General features: G+C 35.4%; 4 protein-coding genes across 5 annotated transcripts; 3 read left to right on the forward strand and 1 right to left on the reverse strand.

Moving 5' to 3' along the window:
- Window positions 1-539: 539 nt before the first annotated feature.
- Window positions 540-4,571, forward strand: LOC143461967 (small ribosomal subunit protein mS29-like). The gene has a single exon (XM_076959934.1). It carries the CDS (start codon window positions 2,706-2,708, stop codon window positions 3,990-3,992), a length of 1,287 nt encoding a protein of 428 aa, XP_076816049.1. The 5' UTR covers window positions 540-2,705; the 3' UTR covers window positions 3,993-4,571.
- On the forward strand, window positions 4,045-7,893 carry LOC143461969 (zinc finger FYVE domain-containing protein 21-like). Its single transcript, XM_076959936.1, has 7 exons — window positions 4,045-4,741; window positions 4,875-4,925; window positions 5,746-5,914; window positions 6,432-6,507; window positions 6,636-6,748; window positions 6,994-7,121; window positions 7,270-7,893. Exons 1-7 carry the CDS (start codon window positions 4,622-4,624, stop codon window positions 7,303-7,305), a joined length of 693 nt encoding a protein of 230 aa, XP_076816051.1. The 5' UTR covers window positions 4,045-4,621; the 3' UTR covers window positions 7,306-7,893.
- On the reverse strand, window positions 7,651-10,511 carry LOC143461968 (uncharacterized). The gene is made up of 4 exons (XM_076959935.1): window positions 10,164-10,511; window positions 9,887-10,009; window positions 8,437-8,553; window positions 7,651-8,359 (listed from the first exon to the last, which is right to left on the reverse strand). The coding sequence occupies exons 1-4, from the start codon at window positions 10,376-10,378 to the stop codon at window positions 7,651-7,653; spliced, it is 1,164 nt and encodes a 387-aa protein (XP_076816050.1). The 5' UTR covers window positions 10,379-10,511.
- Window positions 10,512-11,012: 501 nt separating this feature from the next.
- On the forward strand, window positions 11,013-23,119 carry LOC143462225 (coiled-coil domain-containing protein 85C-like). Of its 2 annotated transcripts, none has more exons than XM_076960292.1 (7): window positions 11,013-12,496; window positions 13,600-14,092; window positions 17,363-17,448; window positions 17,535-17,702; window positions 20,551-20,637; window positions 20,758-20,874; window positions 21,691-23,119. In XM_076960292.1, the coding sequence occupies exons 1-7, from the start codon at window positions 12,272-12,274 to the stop codon at window positions 21,781-21,783; spliced, it is 1,269 nt and encodes a 422-aa protein (XP_076816407.1). In that variant the 5' UTR covers window positions 11,013-12,271; the 3' UTR covers window positions 21,784-23,119. The 2 variants fall into 2 exon arrangements, with proteins under 2 accessions (XP_076816407.1, XP_076816408.1); XM_076960293.1 differs by having other exon boundaries at window positions 20,758-20,856.
- Window positions 23,120-24,168: the final 1,049 nt, after the last annotated feature.

Raw genomic sequence — 24,168 nt, forward strand, 5'->3', positions numbered from 1 at the left:
GCATAAAAAATGTGCTCATATGCGAGAGCGCACTCAAGTGCAGTTATAATTATATTTAGTAGCACACTTCAAGTGCGTTAATGAGCACAGTTATGTGCCCTTACCTGTTTTTTATATGCATTTAATCAATTTTAGATACAGTGTTTTATACATTTTTACATGATTCATAACAATTTTTTTGGCAGACAGGCCTGCAGAGGCTTGTTAAAGTGCACTTTTAGATTTTTTGCGCCTGTATGAAAAGCTTGCATTTCTGCACATCTGGGACATTTAAGCTACGCCAAAAACATTAGGGTCTATGTTTTCCACGACGGCCACGCCAATGTTAAAACTCTAATCATATTTTCCGCCGCAACTAGGCCAATTGGCCTTGTCTAATTCTTAGTTTAATAAATTCACTTGCAATTTTTGTATGCTTGTTTCTGTGGCACGATTGTGTGACGCCAAGTTGGAAGCTGATATTTGCGCCAGTGGCGTAACGATGTTTACTCCTTCGCGATGTAGATCTCCAGTATATCGTACAAACTTTGCATACAAGCTTTTGCCCTGCCAAGATTTTGTCGAAAAATTTGGTATTTTCTATAGCCTTCCAAAGAAATGCAGTCTGGTGGTATAGTCTAGTTACTCTAGTACTCTAGTAGCTTAAGCGGGTTGACGTTACGTCATGATTCACAAATCTTTCTTAACGATCCCATTCATAAACGTTTTTTAAAAATCCCTTCCTTGGGAAATAATTAAAGTATTTAGAATAAATTCATCTGATTTTACGAGACTTTTCTTCCATTTTTTGACCGGGTATACTGTACTAATTACCATTACCACCCCAAGTTTAATTTTTTGCAGGAAATGTGACTTGCGCATGAGCTTTTGCAGTATAATGTTGTAATTGGTTGTCGGCTCAGTGTTTGGGCGGTTTAAGCGGTAAATAGGCCATGTGACCTAGGTTTGACTCCCATCAGTCGTGCTATTGTTGTAATACCCATGAGCAAGATATGGTCAATGCTTGCTTGTGTTCAGTGAACCAGATGAACAGTTTCAATTTCAGGCAATATAAAACAAATCAAAAAATACAAATAAAATAAGGTCACACTAAATGCTCAAAAGGCTGAAGGGCTGAAATTGAAACCAGTATTTCTCAACTAGTCCTATTTTCTTCGTTTCAGCCCTTTCGCTTTCAGGATTTTAGTGAGATCCATAAAATACGCGTCTAAATCGAAAAGTGCACAAAAGACAAGCTCGGTGATCAGGGCTTGAGCGGTGAAGAATCATCACTGAGTTTAAGACTTAATTCTGAGGATAAAGATTGAGATAGCGTTATTGGCATATCACGAAGCACCAATGAGGAAGTAGAAGAGACCTTGTCTGTCAGATTAATTTTCAGAGTAACTATAATTAATCATATAGATATGTGTAAATAGGGCAATATGTTGATTGCTCCTTTAATTATACTTAACGCTACTAATTACTGTAAACTATAACCAGTGCTGTATGACATAGCTTCACTTGAGTCAAATGTCCTAAATTGACTCGACTTTGTTCGAGTCGGAAAAAATAACTTGGTTGCAACTATAACCTTGTCATCTGGTCATAATGTTAATTATATCTTAGCGTAAGGTTTATAGGCATTATGCTGAAGGTGTGGGTAAATTGCATATTTTGCACGATAATACTGGTTGATGATCTACAATACGGTTTTTCTAACTTTGTTCGAATGGATTAACTTTAACATCTTATATCAATTTGAAATCGACTGCTAACAAAGTCATTCTACATATTTTCAAATTCCAAGTTTGCAACCTGTCTCTGGTAACAATATCGCAAAAGAAAGCAATATGTTTGTTTGTGAAATTGAGAACCCCGAGTAGTCTACTGTCCCAGATCGCATTTTTTGTCGATATTGGAGAATAAATTCGCAACACAAAGTGCTTGGATTTCAGCCGCAGCCGTGCAAAACCAAGGTGAAATCTCAGCCGCCTTGCTTCTGTTTATTTTTTTCTGATGCTACTCAACTGGAACTTAAGGAAATACGGCAAAAAAGTTGGCCTGCATAAAAATATACTGGAAGTAGGCTAAGTCGTGTCTGCTCAATTTTTTCCCGAAACTGATAAGGAAATTGGTCAACTGCGCATTACAAAAATACGAAATGTATGTCAGCCGTGCAGTATGCCAAGAATGCTGTTCGTCTACTATCCACACTTCTAGGTCACTTATTTCAACGACAGTGCACTTACTGCTTATTCGAACGAGAAACAGGATATTATTTTTCTTTTATCTCTTACCTTGTATTGTTCAATTAATACAAAATTGTTGACCAATCATCAATGACAATATCCATAGCATGAAACAAGTGGCATTTTTTAGTAGGAAATCAAATTTAAACCAAAACGTTTATGACTTTAGTTCAATACTGATGTCTTATAGCTTTCTATTTCTCAGTGAAATCTTCTCTCCTTGTTGTGAAGAATTTATTCCTATTAGTATGTATCAATGAAATACCTAGATTGAAGTTTAGCTAACCATGCAATAGGTTAAAGTGAAAAATTCGTGGATGTTGAATGTTATTTACGTACTGGTGGCCTTTACTGTGTAATACTTCTTATGGGTACCCTACATTGTAGTTGCCACATTGAGTTTGTAACTAATATTTTTTTGGAAGGAATTTTGTTCCACTTTTACAGCATTGACTTAATTATAAAACTAAAATAATGCACTTACAAAAGAGAAGCAAACTGTTGTCTGATTGTTTTCGTTGCATGTCATTGATGGAGAAGGGCATGAGTTTGAGGTTTAAATCAAGGTACATTTGTTTAACAAACAGATCCATGTCCGATTTTACAAAGCATAGATATGAAAATGTCGCAGATCTTGGTCATGCCAGCTATATTGAAAATATACGTTGTGATGAGAGTGATCCAACCAACCACAGTATGGATGATGTGTCTTTAATGTACACTATTCCTGTTGAGCATTATAAGAGAATGTCACCAGCTAAATGGAATAACAAGGCTTTCAGTCATCGGTTTCAAAGGATGTGCAGTGCTTTTGGTGAATCCTGTTTGATGATTAGAAAACCTGGTCTGGAATTGGTCAACTATTTAAAACATACAAACCCTGAAAAGGCAGTAAATCGCTACATCATTCATGGTAAGACAGGTTGTGGAAAAAGCATGACTTTGCAGTACGCATTGCACTATTGTATGAGTAATAATTGGTTAATTTTACCTGCTTATCACTTTTGGGATAATGTAAAGTTCAATTACCACACCAAACTAAAGAGAAAAGGGGAACTTACAGTGTCCCAATTTAACAAGGACCGGTTAGATCAACCTGTATACAGCTTAAAGTGGCTTGAAACATTTGGATGGTTAAATCAAAAGCTGCTGGGTGAAATAAAAACAACTACCAAATACATTTGGTCAAAGCATGAATCATCAGAGGAAGGCACATCACTTTCTGCATTAGTCGATTTGGGAAAGGCCAGGCCTCGTCATTCGACAGATGTAATTGGTTGTATAATGAAAGAGATTCGGCTGCAAGATCATACAACAATGCCTTCTGTGTTGGTAGCAGTTGATTGTATTAATGCTGCATTTGGAAAAACGTTAATGAAATATGATGGCAAACCAGTAACAACTGATCAACTTTCATTTATGTGTAATTTCAAGAAAATTTTGTCTAATGACTGGAAAAATGGTGCAGTTGTTGGTGCTTTGGACACATTAGGTCTTCGACAATCAGAAACTACGGATTTAGTTGAAGGAGAACACCCATATGACCTCCTGGGTCGGGAAGGTTTTGATTTGCTTGACCCTCACATTCTTATTCACGTACAACCCTACACAGACCAGGAAGTGCTTGCCCAGCTTGCTTATTACAAGGATTGCAAGTGGCTTATTGACCGAAGTTTAACTGCAGCAGGAGAGGCTGAGATCATACAGCTTTGCGGAAACAATCCTGCTGACATTACTAATTATTGTGCTGGTTTGTATTAAGTTGCATGAGTGTTGTCCAGGCAGATTGCATAGTTTTGATTGACTGGTATTTACGATTATAGCACATAGGCCTTTTTGAGCGACTTTAAGTTTTAACCTTGTTTTTGAAGTGTGGCTTGTGACTTGCTTCTTCCATATTTTAATGCTTTAGTTCAAAAATATAATGGGTTTATTTCAGTTTTGTGATTTGGTCTGCTGCAAACAGTATCCAATCATGATATCATATTGTGAAACGATGATATTTAATTTTCCAATATTTCCTATTCTATTGGTAACAACATTGGTTGACATTTACTATGAATCACTGTCTGTTAATGACCCGTGACTAATTCAATAACATTTGTTTGATGTAGCTTTATGCCCTTTTTTCAATTTAGTTAATATTATGACTTGTTTAAAAACAAAATTTTCACAGCAGTTCAACACTGACTCATTAATGAACAGTTGCTAAACTGGAGTAAAACCAATAAAACTTTTCAGGAATCTGTTAAATTTATAAATAAGCTGCTCTGAAACACTTTTGATGAATTGTTGTTGATTAATTATAAATATGTTGCAACTGCAACTTCTCATAGATAAGTTTAGCTGGTGCGCGTAGGAAGTGAGAGTTGACATAACATATAAATAATATGAAAATGGAAGGGCGAAAACTATCAAAATCAGCAAGTGGACTTCGTGTGATTCCTGTATCCGATGCTTATGCAAGTCCATTTGCTTTGGCTGAACCTGCTTGGGTTCCGGATAACGAGGTAAAAAGCTATTATTAAATCAACTGAGTTCAGTCTATTTTTAATGTGGATGCTATTATTGGCATATATACACTTAGTGTACAAATAAAAAGTATGCTATGTTTGGTAATGTACGCTATTTAATCTTTCACAGGTTACTACATGTTGCTCATGTAACAAGCCATTTGGCTTCTTCAACAGAAAGGTGAGTGATTAAAACTTAGATGTCAGAATTGCTGTTAGAAAAATCTTACTGTCTGTTAATATTTATTATTTTGTAGGTCTTGTAGTTGCTAGCGTTTAGATAATCTCGTATCCGCAGGCAATATAACTATATATCTCATGAGTTCTACTACAGGGTTGTGACAGCCTCAACTCAAGTTTCTAAATGTTATACTGTAGTCCATGTGAAAGCTTTTTTTAAGCTGAAGATGCATTATATTATACATAGAATGCAAAATTAATGTCTGATGACTCTAACCTATAACACCCTATTATCATAATGAAGCAAATCATTATGGTGCTTTCATTAGAATGAGTGATTTTTTGACAAATTTTGTGATATTGTGGCTAGTTATGCCTGAGGCAGAAATAAACACTTAAAATAGTCAGAAATTTCAAATTAAAGAGCTTGACAGTATTGTTTGTTGTTTAGATATGTACAAAATAGGCAATTTACTAGCACCAGTGATGTTGCTTTGATTTAAGTTTTAAATTAAGCAAAGAAGAATTACAAACTTTCGTTGTTGTCGCATGTTAATCTGGTACCGCCAAAATTGATATCATACCCCAACTGGGAAAACATTATTCATTATTTTCAGGAAAATAACTTCTTTTTAACCAAATACTTGTACAAGATTATACAGTATATCTGTTTTGAAACTTTTTTGAGTGCTGGTAGTCCGTACATAATTAATTTGGTGATGTAGTTCAAAAAAGTTGACTTCAGTTTTGTTATAAATTTTGATTATGTATTCTATTAGTATTTTATATCAGTATTACCTACATTACTCTGGTTTTTACAGCATCATTGTAGAAGATGTGGTCAGTGTTTTTGTGATCAATGCTGTCATCATGTGATTTCTTTAAAAAGGATGTATTTTGTTGACCCAGTACGTCACTGCTATGATTGTGCAGTAACTTCCAAAGCTGAAGAGGAGTTTTATAACAAAACCATGAAATTATTAGTTGCAGGTATGAAAAAAGTACAACCCCTAGGAATTAGGATAATAATATCTTGATCGTGTTTACAGTAAACGCTGCTTAATAGAGGACCTTTGTCCCTGGGAATGGCAAAACCTGCTCTAATAAGCAGTTTCTCTTTAAAGCAATGAGGACTGTTTTCATCAAAAAAGTGTCTTAATGAAAGGGAAGTCAGACAAGTTTCGATATCGGGGCATTTTAATCTCGTTCGCTGTACATTCCTGCCCCTATAATCCTATACTGTGTCAGAAAAAAGATTTGGTCGATTTTTGACAGTTTGACTTCGCTTTTGGTTGTGTGGTGCTCAGCCGAATCGTGCATCTACAGCATGGGCCATTCTTTGTGCAAAACGCTTTACGCTACGTGTGAAGTTTTTCTAATCAGTGTTGAATTGAGGAAAATCATTGTTGATTATGTTATATTGAAAAATGCTTTAAATAAGTGATTTTCTCTATTAAGCAGGGTACCGGTTTTCGACTGTAATCATATTTTTTGTACAATTTTTCAGGATCAGATTTTGCAGTACATGACAAGTCTGATGAATTGATAGGACAATATAAATGCCATCTTACTACGGACCACAGGTCAATTTATCTTTATGACTGTGTGAAAAGATATTAATTTTGTTGTGGCTGAGAGAAACTGTAGGTTGGACTACAATGCTACACCAGTGTATTATTCCTCTCAGCAGAAATTGCTTTTCTTATAATAGATATATTCAGTTTCATGAGTTTAAAGTGGCTAACACCTCCTCAGAATTAAAACCACCTCGAGTTCCACTGGTTAAAATTACAGAAGTGAAATTTGCGACCTGTGAAGTAGAAGGTACATAATACTAATAAGTAATAAATTTGTAGTTTGGATTTTGTTCTGACATTGGAAAAATATGTGAAATATAAAAGGCAACTACATGGTCAGTATCTAAAATCCACTTTACCTCTTACCAAACCATGCTTGCCGTACAATACATGAATACATGTACAAATCAAATTCATGTTCAGCATACATAAATAACTAAAATGTTTGACTTTAATGAAACATTTGTGGTGTTTGATTAGTCAATTTTGCAGATGAAAAAATTCCCTGCGGATTTACAGTTAAATTTAAAGATGAGGAGGACAGCGCTATCATTCATGAGCTCAAGTTTTCTTCCATTGACAAAAAAGCCTCTGTGCATTGGCTTGCATGCATACAAAAGGTAAGCCAAAGCATAACATTGCTGCTCACTTAAGTGTAATGTGACCTTATCATTGTGCAGTTGTGGTTGGGTTAGGTACATATTTTAGTATTGTTTTACTACTTTTGTTCTAAAGAATTATAAATTATTATTATTGAAAACTGTTTAGGCATTCAAGTTACTGTATGAAACGAGGGAAAAGTAGTACTGCATCGTTCCATAATTTGTCATCAAGCTTTCATGTCATTGTCACTGTCAGTATTAATTGCAGCTGAGTCTCCACACAAAATACTTGCCTTGTTTTTTACTATAATATAATAATATAATGCTTGATGTTGTTGTATGCTCATTATCATATTGTTGCAGTTTCTTTTTCATGCATTGTGCATATTACATTACACTTTTTTTATTTTCAGCTGCTAGTTTGTAAATGATATATATCTATAAATAAATTCAACTAAAAAGTTGCCAAGCATCATAAATAACATGACTGCACACAAGAACCTAGAAACAATGCATTTACTGCCACAGTAATTTTGCAGTATAGTTCTCACCAATTACAAGTCACTTTTCGGCAGCGAAATAAAAACGAATAATGATATGGTTTCAGTTTTAAAGGTCTATTACAAGTGTTACCATTCTTTCTCTTATGTTTCTTTGCAAAAATATCATCGATTTTTGATGGTACAATTGCAGTTCTTTTTACCCTGTATGACAACTTTTTAGTAGTTAGGGTTTCTTGTTGCATTCTTTGCTTGTCTGCATTTTGTGAAAATACAGCATTTGACATTAATATTGATCCCTTTTCTATAGTATGAGATCTGTCAGATGACAATGCATGTGAAGTTTGCATCTTAGAGTTTGACGTAACCCCGTTGTTTACGCCATCTTCATTAGATGTACCATAAGGTAGTTCTTGCACTTCAGTTCGCTTCACGGCCACCCCAATGTCATGTTCTTCTGTCACAGCATCCAAACTTCCTAACTGCATTTGACTGTTGGTAGAAGGTTCTAATGGAGATGAGAAATCTGAAGCAGTCTCATTTGACTTACAAGATGACATGTTGATGCTGTTCCCCCCCAACATTTTATGTAAAGTTGAAGATGCTTTAAACTCTTGAGGCTTTGATGAACCAGATGTTAATGCGTGAATATTTAAACTGTTTGACTGCTGTGTCACAAGTAATGGTTCTTCAGCAATCTTTAAATCCGGAACTTTTATACCAACTCTGTGGCCAACACAAGAAAATTGTTTGTACCTGTGGAAGTAATATTAATCAATAATCATCTAGCAAGCTGTACTACCACATCAACAAACAACTGCCATGTAGCTTACCAGTCTGCAAAGTTCGTGGATAAGTTGTCAACTAAAATAGATATTTTACTACATATTGAAGTAAGAAGAGTGTGAAGAGGGATGAAATGGTGAATGTTAAGTTGTAGCAGACACTGTCTAAATAAAGGAAATAAACCATCAGCAAACAACGTTTTTATACTAGAGTACACTATTCAGGGATTTTATCAAATAATGGTCTGTCACTGAATATAAAACATGTAAAAACTATACTCATTACAAAATATGACAATGGGCTTAATTCAAACTATTAAAATGATATACTGTGTAGGGGTGTACCGAATCGTGTTTTTTGGATTCGGTCTGAACCAAAATTTTTGGAAAAAGGAATTGAATTATTTCGATTGAATCATATAATCTAGTATTGCAGTATATTAAGTTAATTTTGTAAGTATTCACATCCTAAAGTGAGTTTAAACTAATGTATATTTACTTGTAACTAATTCTAAATTTGGCTAACATACTGCATACATACAAAGAATACTTAAAAAGATTGTGGTCAGTAGAACGTGAGAAACGATATATCATTTGACAGGAGTATTTATCCTTATCCTTGGACTAAGGAGAGCCTTAGCTAGGCTTGGCAATGTTTCACTCAGTTACTGAGCTTGTCTAATTTTTTTTATTTGATTGTGCCCGACTTTGGTAATATTCACGACAGCCACTGCATACAAAAAATTGGCTTTAACATATTATCCAAAACAAGCAGCATAGCATAGTACTCCTGAGTGTTAAACCAGATTCACATACTAGGCCAATGATATGCATGTGCACAAAGGCTTAAAGGACATGTTTACATGACCATGACAAGACCGAATACCATTTGCACATATGGCCAAAAATACTCACAGTTCTTACTTTCTGATACAGATTTAGAGGACTGGTATATACTGTAGGCAGTGACCTGACTGAAAAGCATGGCCGTTTTTGATGAGAACTCGTGTGTGTGAATACGCAAATTTTGGCATGCACTGAAGCCTCAATTCGTTGTTTATTTAATTATAATTTGGTGTTCAAACAACTAGTTTGTCTTTGTTTATTTTAAATTGGCGTGAATATAAAAAAATTTGGTGTGTACATTGAAAAACCTCGTGCATGCACGTTCAACACTTTCCACTATGAATCAATAAGCTATGATATGAAAATATGTAGGCAACACTGATTTGTGCAATGTTGGAAAATGGGGAATTACGAAATACTTTACTTCAACCTTTGCAATCATTGAAATATGCATACAAATGGTGAATTTTTTCAAAAATGAGAAATTCACTACGCTGGCAAAGTTCAACATTTTAGGCTGTGAAAAGTTTTACCAATTCTAGGAAAAATTGTTTAACTTTGACATTTTAAAAAAATTTTCACTTTTCGACATTCCATAAACTAGTGTTGCCCAAACACAGGATTAAGTCATACTGCAAAGAGTTTTACTTACTTAACGATTTCCAAACATCTTTGCTTTGCTTCACAAAGTAGAGCATATGCTATTCTTATTAGCTCAGTGTTTCTGGTAATAAACTGTGCAAATGGGGTTTCCTGAGCATTCTCGGGAAATAAACTAGAGCAAACATAAACTACATTATGCAGGCTGTTTTGTCTTCAGTATTGATATTGATAGCCTATGTATAGTATCATCGTACCGTTTATTTTCATTACAACCATTGGAGAGTGAAAATGTTTGTATACAAGTTACAAATCATGTTAAAACCTACCTCATTTCCTTTTTTAAAGTGACGATCAAATTTAGTTGTGTGAACTCTCGCATACATCTTTCAATTTTCTTCAAAGATTGAAAAAACTTGTGACGTCTTTGAGCACTGTTATGTTTATAAGCAATCTGGGAGAGCATTCCAAGCTCAAAAGACAATTCGGTTTGCTTGCCAAGAGTTTTTAAAGCATTATTAAAAACTGGGACCAAAGTATCCATAACACCTGTTGCACGTACATTCGCCAAGATTCTTTTCAGTAATGATCTATACGCAAAAACGTTGGTATAAAGTAGGGTCAAGTAGAAGTAATGAGTATCCTAAGCTATTTGATTTGAAAGTTAGCATGGCACAGGATCACGTTAATACAAGGGAAATCCCGTTTATGATGCTATATTTATATATTTGTAGGTTTTTAATAATATTGACTTTAATAGATACAAAATAATTGAAAAGTACTGATTAAATAAAAATTGGGAAAGTATTTTCAAAATATTTACTTTATAATATCACTATAGATAGTTTTTAATAGATAATATTATGATAATAGTATCATGTTTCAGAAACAACTGTCTTGTTCTTCTGGACAACCAGAAGGTAATAAGAAAGAATTTGTGGGCATCGTAAGCTACTAAAGTTATTACAGTTACGGGATATCTCATAATGTATATTAATATGATATTAGATTAATTATTAAATTGATATAACATGTAGTGTTGCCAATGTACGGCGCATCTATATTTGGTCAATCATGTAGAGTTTTCGTTAGATTTCTATGATACCACTTACCCACTGTCACTTCCCTATATAAACACTTTGCTAGCAATGGCCTTTTAAATCGATTTTGTAGTAGACTACTTCAGGTAGTTGAAGGAGGTAAGGCTTCATCCTCACCGCCGCATAGTAAATAAGTATAATTCCTGTTTTAACGTAGCTGATGTGTGAGGGATGCAAAATGATAGTGGTAGTTCGTTGATTGTCTGCGACTGTGAGCATATTTTCGTATTGTATTGTTATAACAAACTTAGCACCTTTTTATGCTCCACACAGTCAATGGCGAAAAATAAAATAAATAAATAAGTACATCTTTAGCTTGGATTATTTAAAGTGTATAAACCCTAGGTTATTTACGGTTTTGTCGTAGGATAGGTCACTACTGCCAGTATGGAAAGTGAATTTTTTGTGCACTAGACAGCGTTTTTTCAAAGACTGCTGTGCACCGGTATAGGCAAGACCTTATTAGCATTGACCTTAATAGTTATTGCCTTTTTGTCTACTTTCTTATTATAGAAAGATTACTCAAGGTATTTATGGTTGCCGCACATCTTTTGACCTCATTATTTTTGTATTGCATGATTGAGATGGCCTAGTCCAAATGCGTACCGTAGATTCTGGTTGGCAATCCTGGTAAGTAGGCTACAGCAGTTTTTGGGGAGAAATCATGCATAACAAATGCACAATTTTGGAGTGAAGGCATGCACTGAAGGCTCAAATCTTTGTTTATTTATTATATATTGGCATTCAACCAACCAGTTTTTCTTTGTTTGTTGTTGCCTAAATCAGCATGAAAATAAAAAAGTTCGCAGTGTACGTTGGTGAATCCCGCATGTACAGGCAGACAGGTGCCACACTTTTTAATGTGGCCATAGATTTGGAAAATTTCTGCTCACCTGTTTTCTTGGACTTAGTTTCGCTATGGTTAAATTACCATACCATTATATTGTGATTATATATTTCACAGTTTGTTATCAAACTTTCACAGTTTAAAAAGGATAAAGCATGACCCAAAATTCTATGTCTGGCTTTTAACATTTCTAGGAAGATTTATTGTTGTGTTGTTTTAAAGGGAAAATCAACAACTTGCATGTATTAATTACCATAATTAAACATTTTTAGGCAAATTAAAGGAATTTCTGACGAAACGTTTTTTTTAAATGTTACAAGGTAACAAACGTTTTTAAAAGAGTTTCTTAAAAGCGATATCAAAAACCAAAGATATTTGAAAGAAGTTTTCTTTTGTTTGACAATGCGGAGTATACCTTAAAAACAACTTGGAACAAGGAACAACTATAAATAAAAACTTATTTAGAAGTTTACAGTTTTCTTATCAAAAAATGGATTACATACAACCATCTTCACCTTCTTCAAGTTCTTCAACAGCATCTTCTAATTCTTCTCCTTCGCGTGAAGCTGGATCACTCAGACTTCCAAACGATGATGATTTAAGAAAGGAAGGAGTTGATCGAGTAATTCAGAGACTCCGTTACGCAGAAAACGAACACAAGAAGTTACTCTTGGACCGTAGCAGATCCATGAAGGATGTTAATAGAAAACTACAGGTATGCTTCATGGGGTTTGCTTTGATCTTCTTGAAATTTTCTGGACGTAGAAACTTAATATACTTACTTACTTAAAAACAAATTGTACTTTTTGAATTATGTAATAACAGTTGTATGATATTATTGTTTGTGTTTAGAGGCAACCCCAGAATTTTAACTGCTTTATTTTCATAGACTGCGGCCAGGAAATATTATATTGTAATAATACTTATATATTGTTGCAAAACAATTTGGCATCGAAACCGAAAACAATTTTGCTAAATTTCAATAACCTATGTTTGTTCTACATGAATGACAAACCAAAATTAATCAATTTTTTGGTTCTATTATTGAGTATTGACAAAGTTCTTTCATTATTACCCAGGAAATTATAATATGCTACATAGAATCTTACAGAATTGACTTAGCTGTGTATAACTCATGTTATGTTGAATCCAAAATTTTTCATGAGTGTGTTTCCAAATGCTGACACTAATAATAAACATGATGACCATACTGGTACTTAATTATTTTTGTGGCACTTTGCCAAGAATTTGCCAAAGGAAAAATATTTAGGTTCTTGCAATACAAATCCCATATCCTAGTAGTTGGTAGGTCAACACGACTGAACCTCGAATCCAACGAATTCATATCAGCATAATGATTGAAGAATAAAATTTTACCAATATGTTGCCCAATTAGGCTTTATAGTATGACACAATTACTGACCAATTTGCTTTGTTTCTAAACGTATATCCATAGTAAAAAATTTTGATATCCTGCCTATCAATATCACTGCCATATTTGTTTCATTCTACGCAATCATTTTCAATCTGCATGAATTTAAAATTAAAAAAGGGTTGGTTATTATTACTATTCAGCATAGTTGAATCAGACACAAAAGTAGGCACACTTGCCAGAGCAGTTGAAATAACTAACACAAATAAGCTTAAAGAATTTTTAGGACAATTGATGTTGTTCACACTAAGTCTAACGCCTCAAATCTTAGAAATAGCGAGTTGTCTGACAACCCCCCTGTTGGAATGATAGGCATGAATCAAATTTTACTATTCTATGTTTTTATTGTTTAAAATATGCTGAAGGGCTTAATATTCATATTGCAGGTGCATTTACTAGAAGTACGAGGGGTTCGTGAAGTGAACCAAAGACTTGTGCAGGAAAAAGAATTACTGCTCAAAGAAAAGGATGAGCTTGCCGGAATTTGCTGTTTTCTCGATGATGACCGTGAAAAGGCAAAGAAAGTAGCCCGTGAATGGCAAATGTTCGGAAGATATGCTACCGGTGTTCTTCAGAAAGAGTTGGCTGTGTGCCATCAAAAGATACGCGAACTTGAGCAAAGACAGTCTGCATTAATACAAGAAAATAGAAACTTGAAAGAATTATGCCTAATGCTTGATCAAGAACAAGCGGGCAGCAGAAACTCTGTGGACAGTCAAGGCAGTTTGTCTTGTCCATCTGGAAGTTTATTAACTGTAGCTGGTACAAGGGACTCAGGTGATGGTAGTAGCAATGGTTCAACAACAAGCAACTGCAGTCCGGACCATAGACAAACCACAGTCCCACCACTAAAAGAAGCAATGTATTCAACTGCAACTAGTAAGTGAAAATTTTTAATTTCATGATTTATATCTATTTAGTTAAACTGTATGTATAATATATAATTATATATCATATGTATTTTTGCTAAATAATGCAGTTATGTCCTTTTTCATTGTTGTATTGAGAAGTGGTAATCTTAAAAGACAAAAAGTTCCGTTACATTATATATATTATATCCAGGTCAAGTTGATTTGCTAGATTTGACATGACTTCAGGCAAAGCAATGATAGCAGTTTTCATCTTGTCGTTTTATAAGGCTAAAGCTTAGTGATTTAGTGGGTTGCCCAAGTTGTATAGAATGAGGCGCTGTTAAGTTGTCTTTTGTCATTTCAACAAGGTACAGTTGACCTTTTCTCGTTCAAGTTCTCCTTTTAATGTAACAGTATTAGCTTTGAAGTTTCTGTTCTCTCTTGCTGCACAATTCTTGTTGCTCTAGTACCTTGAGGGCCAAATTGAGCAAACCGGGTTTATTTTCTTTTGACATGTGATCAGAAGGAGAAAATCTCTTCAGACAAATTTTTGTCTGCCTTCAGTGTAATTTTTTGGGCAAGACTCTTTTTTCCTCACGTTCTTTCAGTAGATATCCAATATCTCAATAAACGTCTAGCTAGGGTATAACATGTTCATTTTTGTCTCATGTTTAAAGACTATTTTGATTTGAATGCTGAGTTATTTGTGAAGTGAGAATGTTAGATTTTTGCATGGTCAAGTGGAAGCCAACTATATTTTTATTTGACTTTATTATTTCAGCATGTATATTGCAAAGTCAAACACTTAATTTCAAATAGAGAAAATTCTAACTTTGATGATTTGACAATTACAAAACGTTTGATACTGACCTTTGCCCCACTGTTTCAGATACTGTTTGTACATGAAATACATGGTCTTCAAAAATCTTCACGGTTTAATGCAAGAAAGAAATGTGTTTGGTGATTCATGCTTTAGATATTCTTAACCTTTGGTATATATGTAGTATTCACAAACTTCAAAAGCGATTGACTTTTAAGCCGCTTTTATGCTAACTATGAAAAGAACTGCACATCACATCTACATGGGATACCAAAACTTAAGGTTGCTTGTCAACTACACAATTTTATATTTTCTATAAGTGGTGGGGTGTTTCGTGTAGGAGGGAAACATCAACATGCGATATAGTAGTTGATAAGTAGTCAGCCTACAGGATGAATGGAATGTGAAAAACAAACAAAATGCGGTAGTCGTGTTTCCAGATAACTCATAACAGCTAACTACAGTAAATCCGTGCAGCTAATTCTTTGCGCTCCAAGACGCACATGTTTGTTAAAAGGGAGCTATTATTTGACCACTCGCGTAGTCGGCTCCACTTGCCAATAATTCTATTAAATAGTTGTATGCAACCTTTTTAGTTAAGGAAACGAAAGTAAAACTCTCTTGGAAAAGTTTCGTTTTATCCATCAGAAATTGAACTACCACCAACTGTCAAAATTTAGGCTTTTTTTATGAATTTAGACAAACGTGCGTTGGAGTATTGGCCAACCAACGTTCGTTTGGATACTGACAGGCATTCCAACATTTTTTCGTATTCCCACAGTGGACCTACATACAAATAGTGGCAATTTCCGCTATATTTGGTAAAGCGGAACAGTCCATAGCTCAATCGTTTTATTATGCCGTGCGAACATAAGATGGAACGGAAGAAGCTTTAAGGATTTGTCACACCAATTGCCTCGCTTTCAGCAAACGGCTTTCCACTAAAGCTCTGCCCTTAATCTAGCGGTTCGAAACGTCACGGTCTGCATAAAATGTCATCGCGTTATGGGTTTTAAATTTCAGTATTTTCTGCTTCACTAAATCACGTCTGTTTTTAGTTATAGGTACGTGTCGCATAGTAACGCAAAAAAATCATGGTGTAGTTTTAAGAATTATCTAGTCTGCAATGGTTGCAAATTAAACGAAATCCGCCGATAAAAATTCTGGTATCTGGTCACCTTACCAGTTTTATTTTCTACGTGTGACCTACATAGTTGCGGCAGTGATTCGTTTTTAAACTGGATTACTCCTTTCACATAACTAACTTGCTTCACATTAACCCTAGATGCAACTAAATAAAACAATCCAAAGCCCTCTATTTTCGTTGTTATTGAGTTGAAAACATAGAGAAAACCACAATTAGATAATCCGCATTAACCTAATTCTTGGTATGCATTCCCGTCAATCTCGCTGTTATACGCATATTTTGACTTAATTTTACAATTTAGTCCCGCCGAGTTGCGTGAAGTCGGCACAGTTTTTCATGCGATAATACCTCGTGCTCACTAGAAATTGCTCAGAAAGCGCAGATGCGATTAATGTTTTTATTTTCGATTAAGAGAACTAGTTATTAGTGAACGCAGTGTAGTAAATCTTGGTCGGCTCCAGGCTATTATTACTGAAGCTGCAAATTTTCGTTCGTGAGCGACTTTGGTAATATTGGAAGCTTATGTGCATCACTGGATCGTATGTGTTTTTTCTTGCATCCTTCTAACGAGCAATAATTGCAAGTCGCTCATTGATGGCATTTGCAGATGATGCAGTGTCTCCCATCGCCATTAACTATTATCAGTAAAGTCCCATAAAAAAGATTCAGCAATAAATAAAAAGAATCGTTTCATATTGCGATTACTTTAAAATTATTGTTTGGTCTCTTAATTATCATCTGCAGTTGTGCATTATTTTTGGCAAAAAGGGATTTTATCAAATGCATCCAAGCGTTGTCAAAGTCTTAAACCGCCATGTTTGTTCACTTCTTGACCGGTTAAGGCTTTATGCGCTTGAGTAATTTTTGTCTAAATTTTCTTTTTCTTTTTCAGCTGGTGCGTGTAATTGTCCTTTGAGTAAGGTGTTTTTACTTACTACCCGCTGTATTTCTTTCATCTTGCCGTACATCTACTTAAAAGTGCAGTTGTTTTAAGGCTGTTGTACAACCAATGTTTTGCTCATACGCCAATTTTTACGTTCCTTAGTCATATCACAGACAACGCGGCAAAGCCATTACTTCCGCAAAGTTCCAATGATGAAATAACTGTGCTGGTTTTTTTACCTTGGGAAACTGCTTTTGCGGGGCACCATCTAATGAGGTTATTATCGTTGGTGGCCAATCTTGTACTAAGACGCAGATATGATAAACGAACTGTCAGCATGTCAGTTATCACAGCTTATCTGGATTAAGATGGACAACATGCGGCTAGTAGCACCAGAGCGACTGGAAGTTGTTTTTGCCATGTTTGGTAACATTATCATCTCTTGCAGATCCTCATCATGGAGATGGTTACATCCGTTTTCTCGAGCACAAAGTGCGGCATCTGGAAGATGAGGCAAAATCGAGAGTCAAAAGAGTAATGATGTTATTTAAGATTGTCTTATATTTTTTAGCCTAGCATTGCTTGGAATTTACAGTCTTTTTACACTGTTGTTCCTCCAGATAAACGTTCCACCTCCCGTCTCCCATCCACAGCAACCTCCACCACCCCATCCTGCGTTTGGATCTCCTGGAAAATTAGAAAGAAAATTCGTATCGTCTTCAGTTTTACCGACCACATCCCAGTCAAGTGACAATAGCTCTGGAATGTATAGGCGCGCTCCGCCAATGGTAAGTTTCAACGCGGCTACATGTGATTTAATTTATTTGTTATGTATGGTTCATTTATTAAATTAACGGCCGTTTTAAATGCAACACTGGACTTGTTTCTCTCTCATACTTTGTGGCTCAATTGTGCGATCAATTAAACGCTTCCAGTACCCTTGTTGAACTTTATCATCCACGCTGGATGGAGTACGGTTGATAGCGAAATATTGATTATGGCAGAAATCGATTTTCACTGCCGCAAACGTCTCTTAATGGAAACGAGCTTTGCTAAAGTTCACATATGAACAATTTTTTTACTGCGAAACAATTTTGTAAAATGCCAGCCAATTTTTCAATAAAGTGTTCGGACCCTTTTGTTAGTAGCAATAATTTTAAAGCTGCCAGATACAAGTGGAAATTAATAAAAAATTCGCTTTTAATTGAACGTTGTTGCAACAGCGGGCACACGCGTTGCAGCGCATATAATCTCATTCTGCATATCGATCGCTGCAATTTTCAGTAGTGTTTGTATTTTCTATTGAACCAGAAGTGCATTTCATGTTTTGTACGCAAGGCTTCCACTCCTTCTGTGGTTTCATATGTATTTTGCCGTTGCCATAGCCATTTAATGTGATGAAAAACTTTTAAGGTACTTTCCACAACTACTGTTAGCACCGCGTTGAACTATGTCAACCAAAAATCGATCGTCTTAAGTCTTCTCGTGGATCTTTAAGCGCGGTGGATTAAAGAAATTTAACAATCAACCTCAACTCTGTATGGGTGCGAGGTGGTAGCAGTTGTCGAGTTTTGTGTTTGAAACTAAGACTTACGTTTATTTGATTTGATATTTTGGTTCGGTTTGCATTCGGTGTGATATTTACTACGTTTCATAATTCTGGGTTGTCTTTCTGGTTATATGATGTCTGTATGCTTTTGTAGTCTCTTCTACTTCTTATCTGACATTAATACCATAGTGGTGGAAAGTCAGTCTAGCGTTTCCATATACAGTATACTCATGTATTGTTATGCCGTTTTCTGATTTGCGTGATAACGATAAAAACATGGGCTTGTGCTTATCTCAACTGTTGCTGGGTGTTATAACACTAATGATGCGGTTTGTATTTGCGTTTATTACCACTGAATTATTGCGTTGATGACACGAGAGCGCAGGGTCATAAATCTAAGTATAAACTAGCAGCCCAAGCGCTATACAGTTGACGTAGAAATTTACCGTTTGTTAGGCATTATACAGCAATAACCTTCAAAAACCTACCAAGTCACAAGATCGCCTCCCTGCGAAAACATGCTTTTCTTACTCGAGCGTTGGAGGGATATGTAAAGTGCCAAAGTATCAATGATATTGTCTTAAGATGATGTTTCATTGTCGTCTTTAACCCATTGAAGAGATTCTAGAGAGGGCAACAAGAGGCGACAAGTCCCTCCAATGAGCAATCTCGACGTAATATTTCCCTTTCAATAACCGGATAATTAACCACTGTGGTGCAATCAGCTCTAAAATAACAATAATAGTAAAATACCATAAAATAGAGTATGAACTCAGTTAAACGTCTTCAATTGCTTTATAACCGTTTTAATCGTTCAACGTCAAGTCAAAGTGGAGATAAAGTGACTTGTTAATGAACGTGCGATTTGACAGTGTAAAAAGCGCAAGCATAAGCAACTAGCATAGCACAGACAGGGTGAAAAACGTGTATCAAGTCTCCAGAAAACCACTTAGACCTCAAGTACGTTTGTGCGCTGAAAATATTGATGCTGTCGTTACCGACCGCAAGTTTAAGTATCAAGGCCGCAGTGTGCGTGTGTTTTGACGTTTGTCGTCCACAATATGTGGCGCAGCTCATGTCATATCGGTTACTCACGCCACCACATTAGTCTGCATTCCTTGCATGTAAATTGTGTTGTCGAAGATTAAGTAGTAGAATTTTAACGCATACAGTATACATTATTTGAATTTAAACATGTTAAAGCGCAGCTTCTACCGCTAATACCTACTCGTAACATTGATGGATTTGCGATATGTTTGGCTCAAGCGGTATAATTACCATGTTTGGAAGACCATTCAACCGCTTACTTTACACACATACGTCTTTCAACAAGTAATGATTCTGTTCACTAATTAGTGTCTGATTACTATTAGGTGTATCAGTTACATGTTGAAAATAACCTGTTAGTAGACCACCACGATCCCTTAACTAGATCCGTTTGAGTTAATCGTGTGTGTGAACCAAAGAGTTTCCAATAAATCACCTCGGCGATAAGGCTTTGCAATGCGAGCTATCGGACGATTGTTTGTCTTGGAAAACTATTCAAACTGGACCATGTTTGCTTTAGAATGACTGTTTCTTTCCGGTAATAAGGCAGGCAAAGACCGTGGAAAAATGAACCGCTTTGGTTCTTTGTTTGCCGGCTGTTTTGGTCTTACTCGTAACGAGTTATAATGAACACAAAGACCCGGCACTTAGCGATTGTATTAACGGTTATCCTTTGAAGACCTTTTGTGCTTTATCGCTACATTGTTCACTAATTTGAAATATCTTTTACGTTTGGGATATCGCACAACATTGATCCTCTGGCTTGCCACTGAAGTGCGTGCACCAAAGGATCGGCGATGGAATTTGAAATAAACTTTTTTACAAATCTATCGTGTTTTGGTCAAAAATTAACAGTGTTTTTTCAAAAAATCTGCCCTTGAAGTTTCTCCAACGCAGACATACTTACGTTTGTTTGAATAAGAAATGCACTGTATTAGAACTGGTTCATTCTTCTGACTCGTTTTGGCACCGTACGACCGCAATGATTACGAGGCCCGCGTAATGTTTTTATACGAAACTTAAACGTATTTTCATAACAGAGTCATCTGTCTGGAAGCGAAAATAATGTTTCCATTCCCAATTCGTCATCACCACAAAAGCCAGAAGCTATAGTATACGCCATGAAGGTATTTTGCACAATTTCACAAAAACTTTTTTTACTATGATCATGCAATAAAGAAATTTTAAGCACAGTTGAACTTTTCACAATCATACAATTATGTATTAATTTGGATCTTGTCTTCTAGGTGTTAGAATTGCACGATCAACTAGAAGAGAATGCTGTTAGACCTGATTACAGAACATCGCCAGATACAACGATTCTGGATGACAAGGAAAAGGCCATGGTTCGTGAAATGTGCAACGTAAGATAATAGTTTTAATACGTTTCATAATATACTGGCAGATCCTTCTCACAAGTTTGCATGGTCATTAATATACTTTATATGTTTTTCTTAATGCCTGCTTAGCAACCAGGAGACTCTTATGTATGACAAGTAAGTCGACATTTCCATTGCAAAATAATAGTGCTCACTCAAACACAACACTCAAAGAGAATAAACCTTGAAAAAGGGTTTTATACAGTGCTCTGCAACCGAACAGTGTGTCTGACAGACACGCAGTGGAACTGTGTATGCTTTACTTTTTTCGATTAGACCTTTTAACACCCTCGGACCTCGGTGCAAAACATTGACAAAGTGGAACACAACACATCTTGCAAAATTTGTGTCATTACTCAAACAAATTTTCTGGCACAGACTGCATTTCCCTCGTGGGTAAAGCTTTCTCTTATAGAATAAACCAAAGCAGGCCCACCCAAAATGGTCACAAGCAATAACTTTGCGTTGTTCTTTTGATCGTTCAGTTCAACAGAAACAAATATCTCGTCGAAATAAATCATAATGTGTGTTTTGTATTCCCTATAATTTTATATATTTATTTTGGTTGAGGCACTGAATTTTCAAAGTTGATACAGTATGTGCATCGCAAGGGAAAGAAGGCGGCAGAGCACTGGTTTAATAAAGTATTTCGTGACTTGCTAAATAAAGAAAGCTTTGGTCCCTTGGGTATACAATCCTGCGAAACGGCAAGACTTGGCCTTGAATTTTGAATGCTTGTATTGCTGAAGTGTTTTCTTTAATTCGATATAACCTTACTCATGCATGATGACATCTGTGCAGGTGGTGTGGAGAAAGTTGGGTGACAAAAGCAAGGAGAAGTCTATCAGTGGAAAGCCATCAGTGCCAAGGACAGCAAGTGTGAGCAATCTCTAACACTAACATTGCTGGCTGAGTGACAATGGGAAAAGTGCCGTTTCTGAAGCTGCTCGTGGAATGATAGTCAGGATGTGTGTGCTCTGGATACAGATGTCGGTGAGGCGACGGCGTTGTGGCCAAGTCTGGTGATGATGGTCAAAGCTGCACCTGTAACAACACTTGTTCATATGTAGCACCTTCCAGTAGAACAACTTAAGTATGTTAAAAGTGCGCAACATATGGTTAGAAGGTTCAACTTCATGAGCAATTAGTTGTCATTGTGCTAGTTACTATCTGCTGTATTTGATGCTATTTTTTAAGTTTTCCGTTGTAAATGAAATTACTGTCAAGCTGTGCAGATTTGAAGTTTATTGCTGTTTCTAAAATCTGATTGGTTGCAATTTTTTTAAATCTACCCATACGTCATAACCTAAGCGCTTGTGAGTGTATTTGAAGTACCCAGTCTTGCACAATAGAGCTGTAATATCGCAGTACACTCTTCAAATCAAAGAGATAGTGTTGTCACCATAAATACGGCTTACTTGAAGTACTTATTTTTGAAACACTTTTCAAGAGGGCTTGATGGCTACAATAGTAGGTTTACCACCGACTCTCTTGTTTGAAAAGTTTAAATGGGCAACTTAGCTTTTTGATACCTTCCTTTGCGTCAACATATTTATGTATGTGTAGCTTGTTGTCACAAATATTTTTATTTTGGTTTTACACAAGGCTCTGTGGTTAGAAACGCAATACATTTGCATTTGGCAAGACTCAAACACAGTTTCATTCGCTGCTGTTACTGTTTTCCTTACGATTTTATTACACACTTTGCAAATGTTATGCTACCATTGTGCGCTCATAGTTTAATATTTTAAAAACCCTTTTCAATCAAATTTATTATGTTGTATTGTAATAACTAATAAGTAATGGTTCAAATATGAAATATCTGGTGCTTGTGTAATATTTCAATCTCCTCTTGCATAACTGTGCTCATAGCCTGCTAAGGACCCGTTTTATGTTTATTGTTGATGAAAGGTGTAGTACCTTGGCATTTAAATCATCTGCTATATTCCTGTACAGTTATGCATTCTAATGAAGTATGTTTTGAAATTTTCCAAATGAACTGTTGTGCTGATAGTAGCCAGCTACCATTCGACCAATATTGCGGGGAATTTTCAGCATAACCCTATTATGCTTCGTTATGACACCAAAGCTTTCAACTTCATTTTTGCTCAAATTGAAGCATTAGTATTTTGCATACGTCTAGTACAGTCATTCCACTGCCATTGTGTTTGAACCTTACAGTATTATACTTTGCTTTTGTGTGCTTAAAATAAAACATTGATGAACTTCATTGCTCATAGTTTAATGACTGGCCCAAAATTTGATACTGCAGATAGATAACATACTACTGTACATGCTATTTTTAATTTTACTTGGTTGTTGAAAATTAACATTCAGATTGACCTTTAAGACAATTGTTTTCCCAAAAAATGGCATAAATTTCAAGTTTCTGAGCTGTGCAGAAAACCCGAACTAAAATTTTTATAATGCTATACTATAGACATGTCCACTTCAAAATGTAAATTAAATCATGTATTTACTTATTCAAAACAAAATATTTATTTACTAATTATTCAATATCGAAACGTCTTAGCGTTGCTAAAGTCAAACTTGGCTATACATAGCAGCCTCATGTTGGTTGTGGCGGTGTTTGATATGTATAGGTTTGTTTGATGATCACCCGTATGCATATTTGAAATATCAGATTCCATAAACTCTATTGGAAACTAATTATTCTATGATTGTATGGTGTTAGGGCATTTATCCCCAAACGGAAACTTTGCATTAATTTCTTACCATCCCAGCCTTAGTAAGGAAACTTGTCTATTTCCATTTTCTTTTAAATGCCTTTGTTGTTGTTTAAGTTTTTTGAGCCTTTCTCCAAATTTGAAACCGTTCATAAATTGAAATATCAAAGCATTTAGATACAAACTTCCCTAGTTGCATATATAAAACAGTATCATATCACATAAATTAGCAAGCGTAGAAAAATTTACAGTATCTTCTATCAATGAAAATTAACTGATATAAAATAAGTAAAAAGATCCTGGGATTGGTAATTTTTATTAAATATCACCAATCTTTGAATGATTGAGAACTGGATTATGATAATCAGTTTCACAAACTTTAGTTTAAACGATTGAACCTTTATTGCTAAGAATGATGTAACGATTGACAATGTTTTAGATTTGTTGTCAACTAGTGTGCAATAGATACAATATAAATTAAAAAAGATTGAGATTGATGAACACAAATACTGGTACTAGTTAAATAACCATTAACCACTGTATGAAAACTGTTTGTGTGTAAGACTCCAATTGAACTACTAAGTAAAGGTGG

The sequence above is a fragment of the Clavelina lepadiformis genome, chromosome 6, assembly GCF_947623445.1.
Source record: "Clavelina lepadiformis chromosome 6, kaClaLepa1.1, whole genome shotgun sequence".
In the NCBI taxonomy this organism is placed as follows: Eukaryota; Metazoa; Chordata; class Ascidiacea; order Aplousobranchia; family Clavelinidae; genus Clavelina; species Clavelina lepadiformis.

Bases quoted from the DNA above. Each gene is read 5' to 3' on its own strand.
- LOC143462225 (XM_076960292.1), top strand. From the start codon at position 12,272: ATGGATTACATACAACCATCTTCACCTTCTTCAAGTTCTTCAACAGCA. The intron at 17,449-17,534 runs GTAATGATGTTA...TTGTTCCTCCAG, and splicing joins CAAAATCGAGAGTCAAAAGA to ATAAACGTTCCACCTCCCGT. The intron at 20,875-21,690 runs GTAAGATAATAG...ACATCTGTGCAG, and splicing joins TGGTTCGTGAAATGTGCAAC to GTGGTGTGGAGAAAGTTGGG.
- LOC143461969 (XM_076959936.1), top strand. From the start codon at position 4,622: ATGAAAATGGAAGGGCGAAAACTATCAAAATCAGCAAGTGGACTTCGT. The intron at 4,926-5,745 runs GTGAGTGATTAA...TGGTTTTTACAG, and splicing joins TTGGCTTCTTCAACAGAAAG to CATCATTGTAGAAGATGTGG. The intron at 6,749-6,993 runs GTACATAATACT...TCAATTTTGCAG, and splicing joins TGCGACCTGTGAAGTAGAAG to ATGAAAAAATTCCCTGCGGA.
- LOC143461967 (XM_076959934.1), top strand. From the start codon at position 2,706: ATGCACTTACAAAAGAGAAGCAAACTGTTGTCTGATTGTTTTCGTTGC.
- LOC143461968 (XM_076959935.1), bottom strand. From the start codon at position 10,378: ATGGATACTTTGGTCCCAGTTTTTAATAATGCTTTAAAAACTCTTGGC. The intron at 10,010-10,163 runs GTAGGTTTTAAC...TGTTTGCTCTAG, and splicing joins ACTTTAAAAAAGGAAATGAG to TTTATTTCCCGAGAATGCTC. The intron at 8,360-8,436 runs GTAAGCTACATG...TTACTTCCACAG, and splicing joins TCCACGAACTTTGCAGACTG to GTACAAACAATTTTCTTGTG.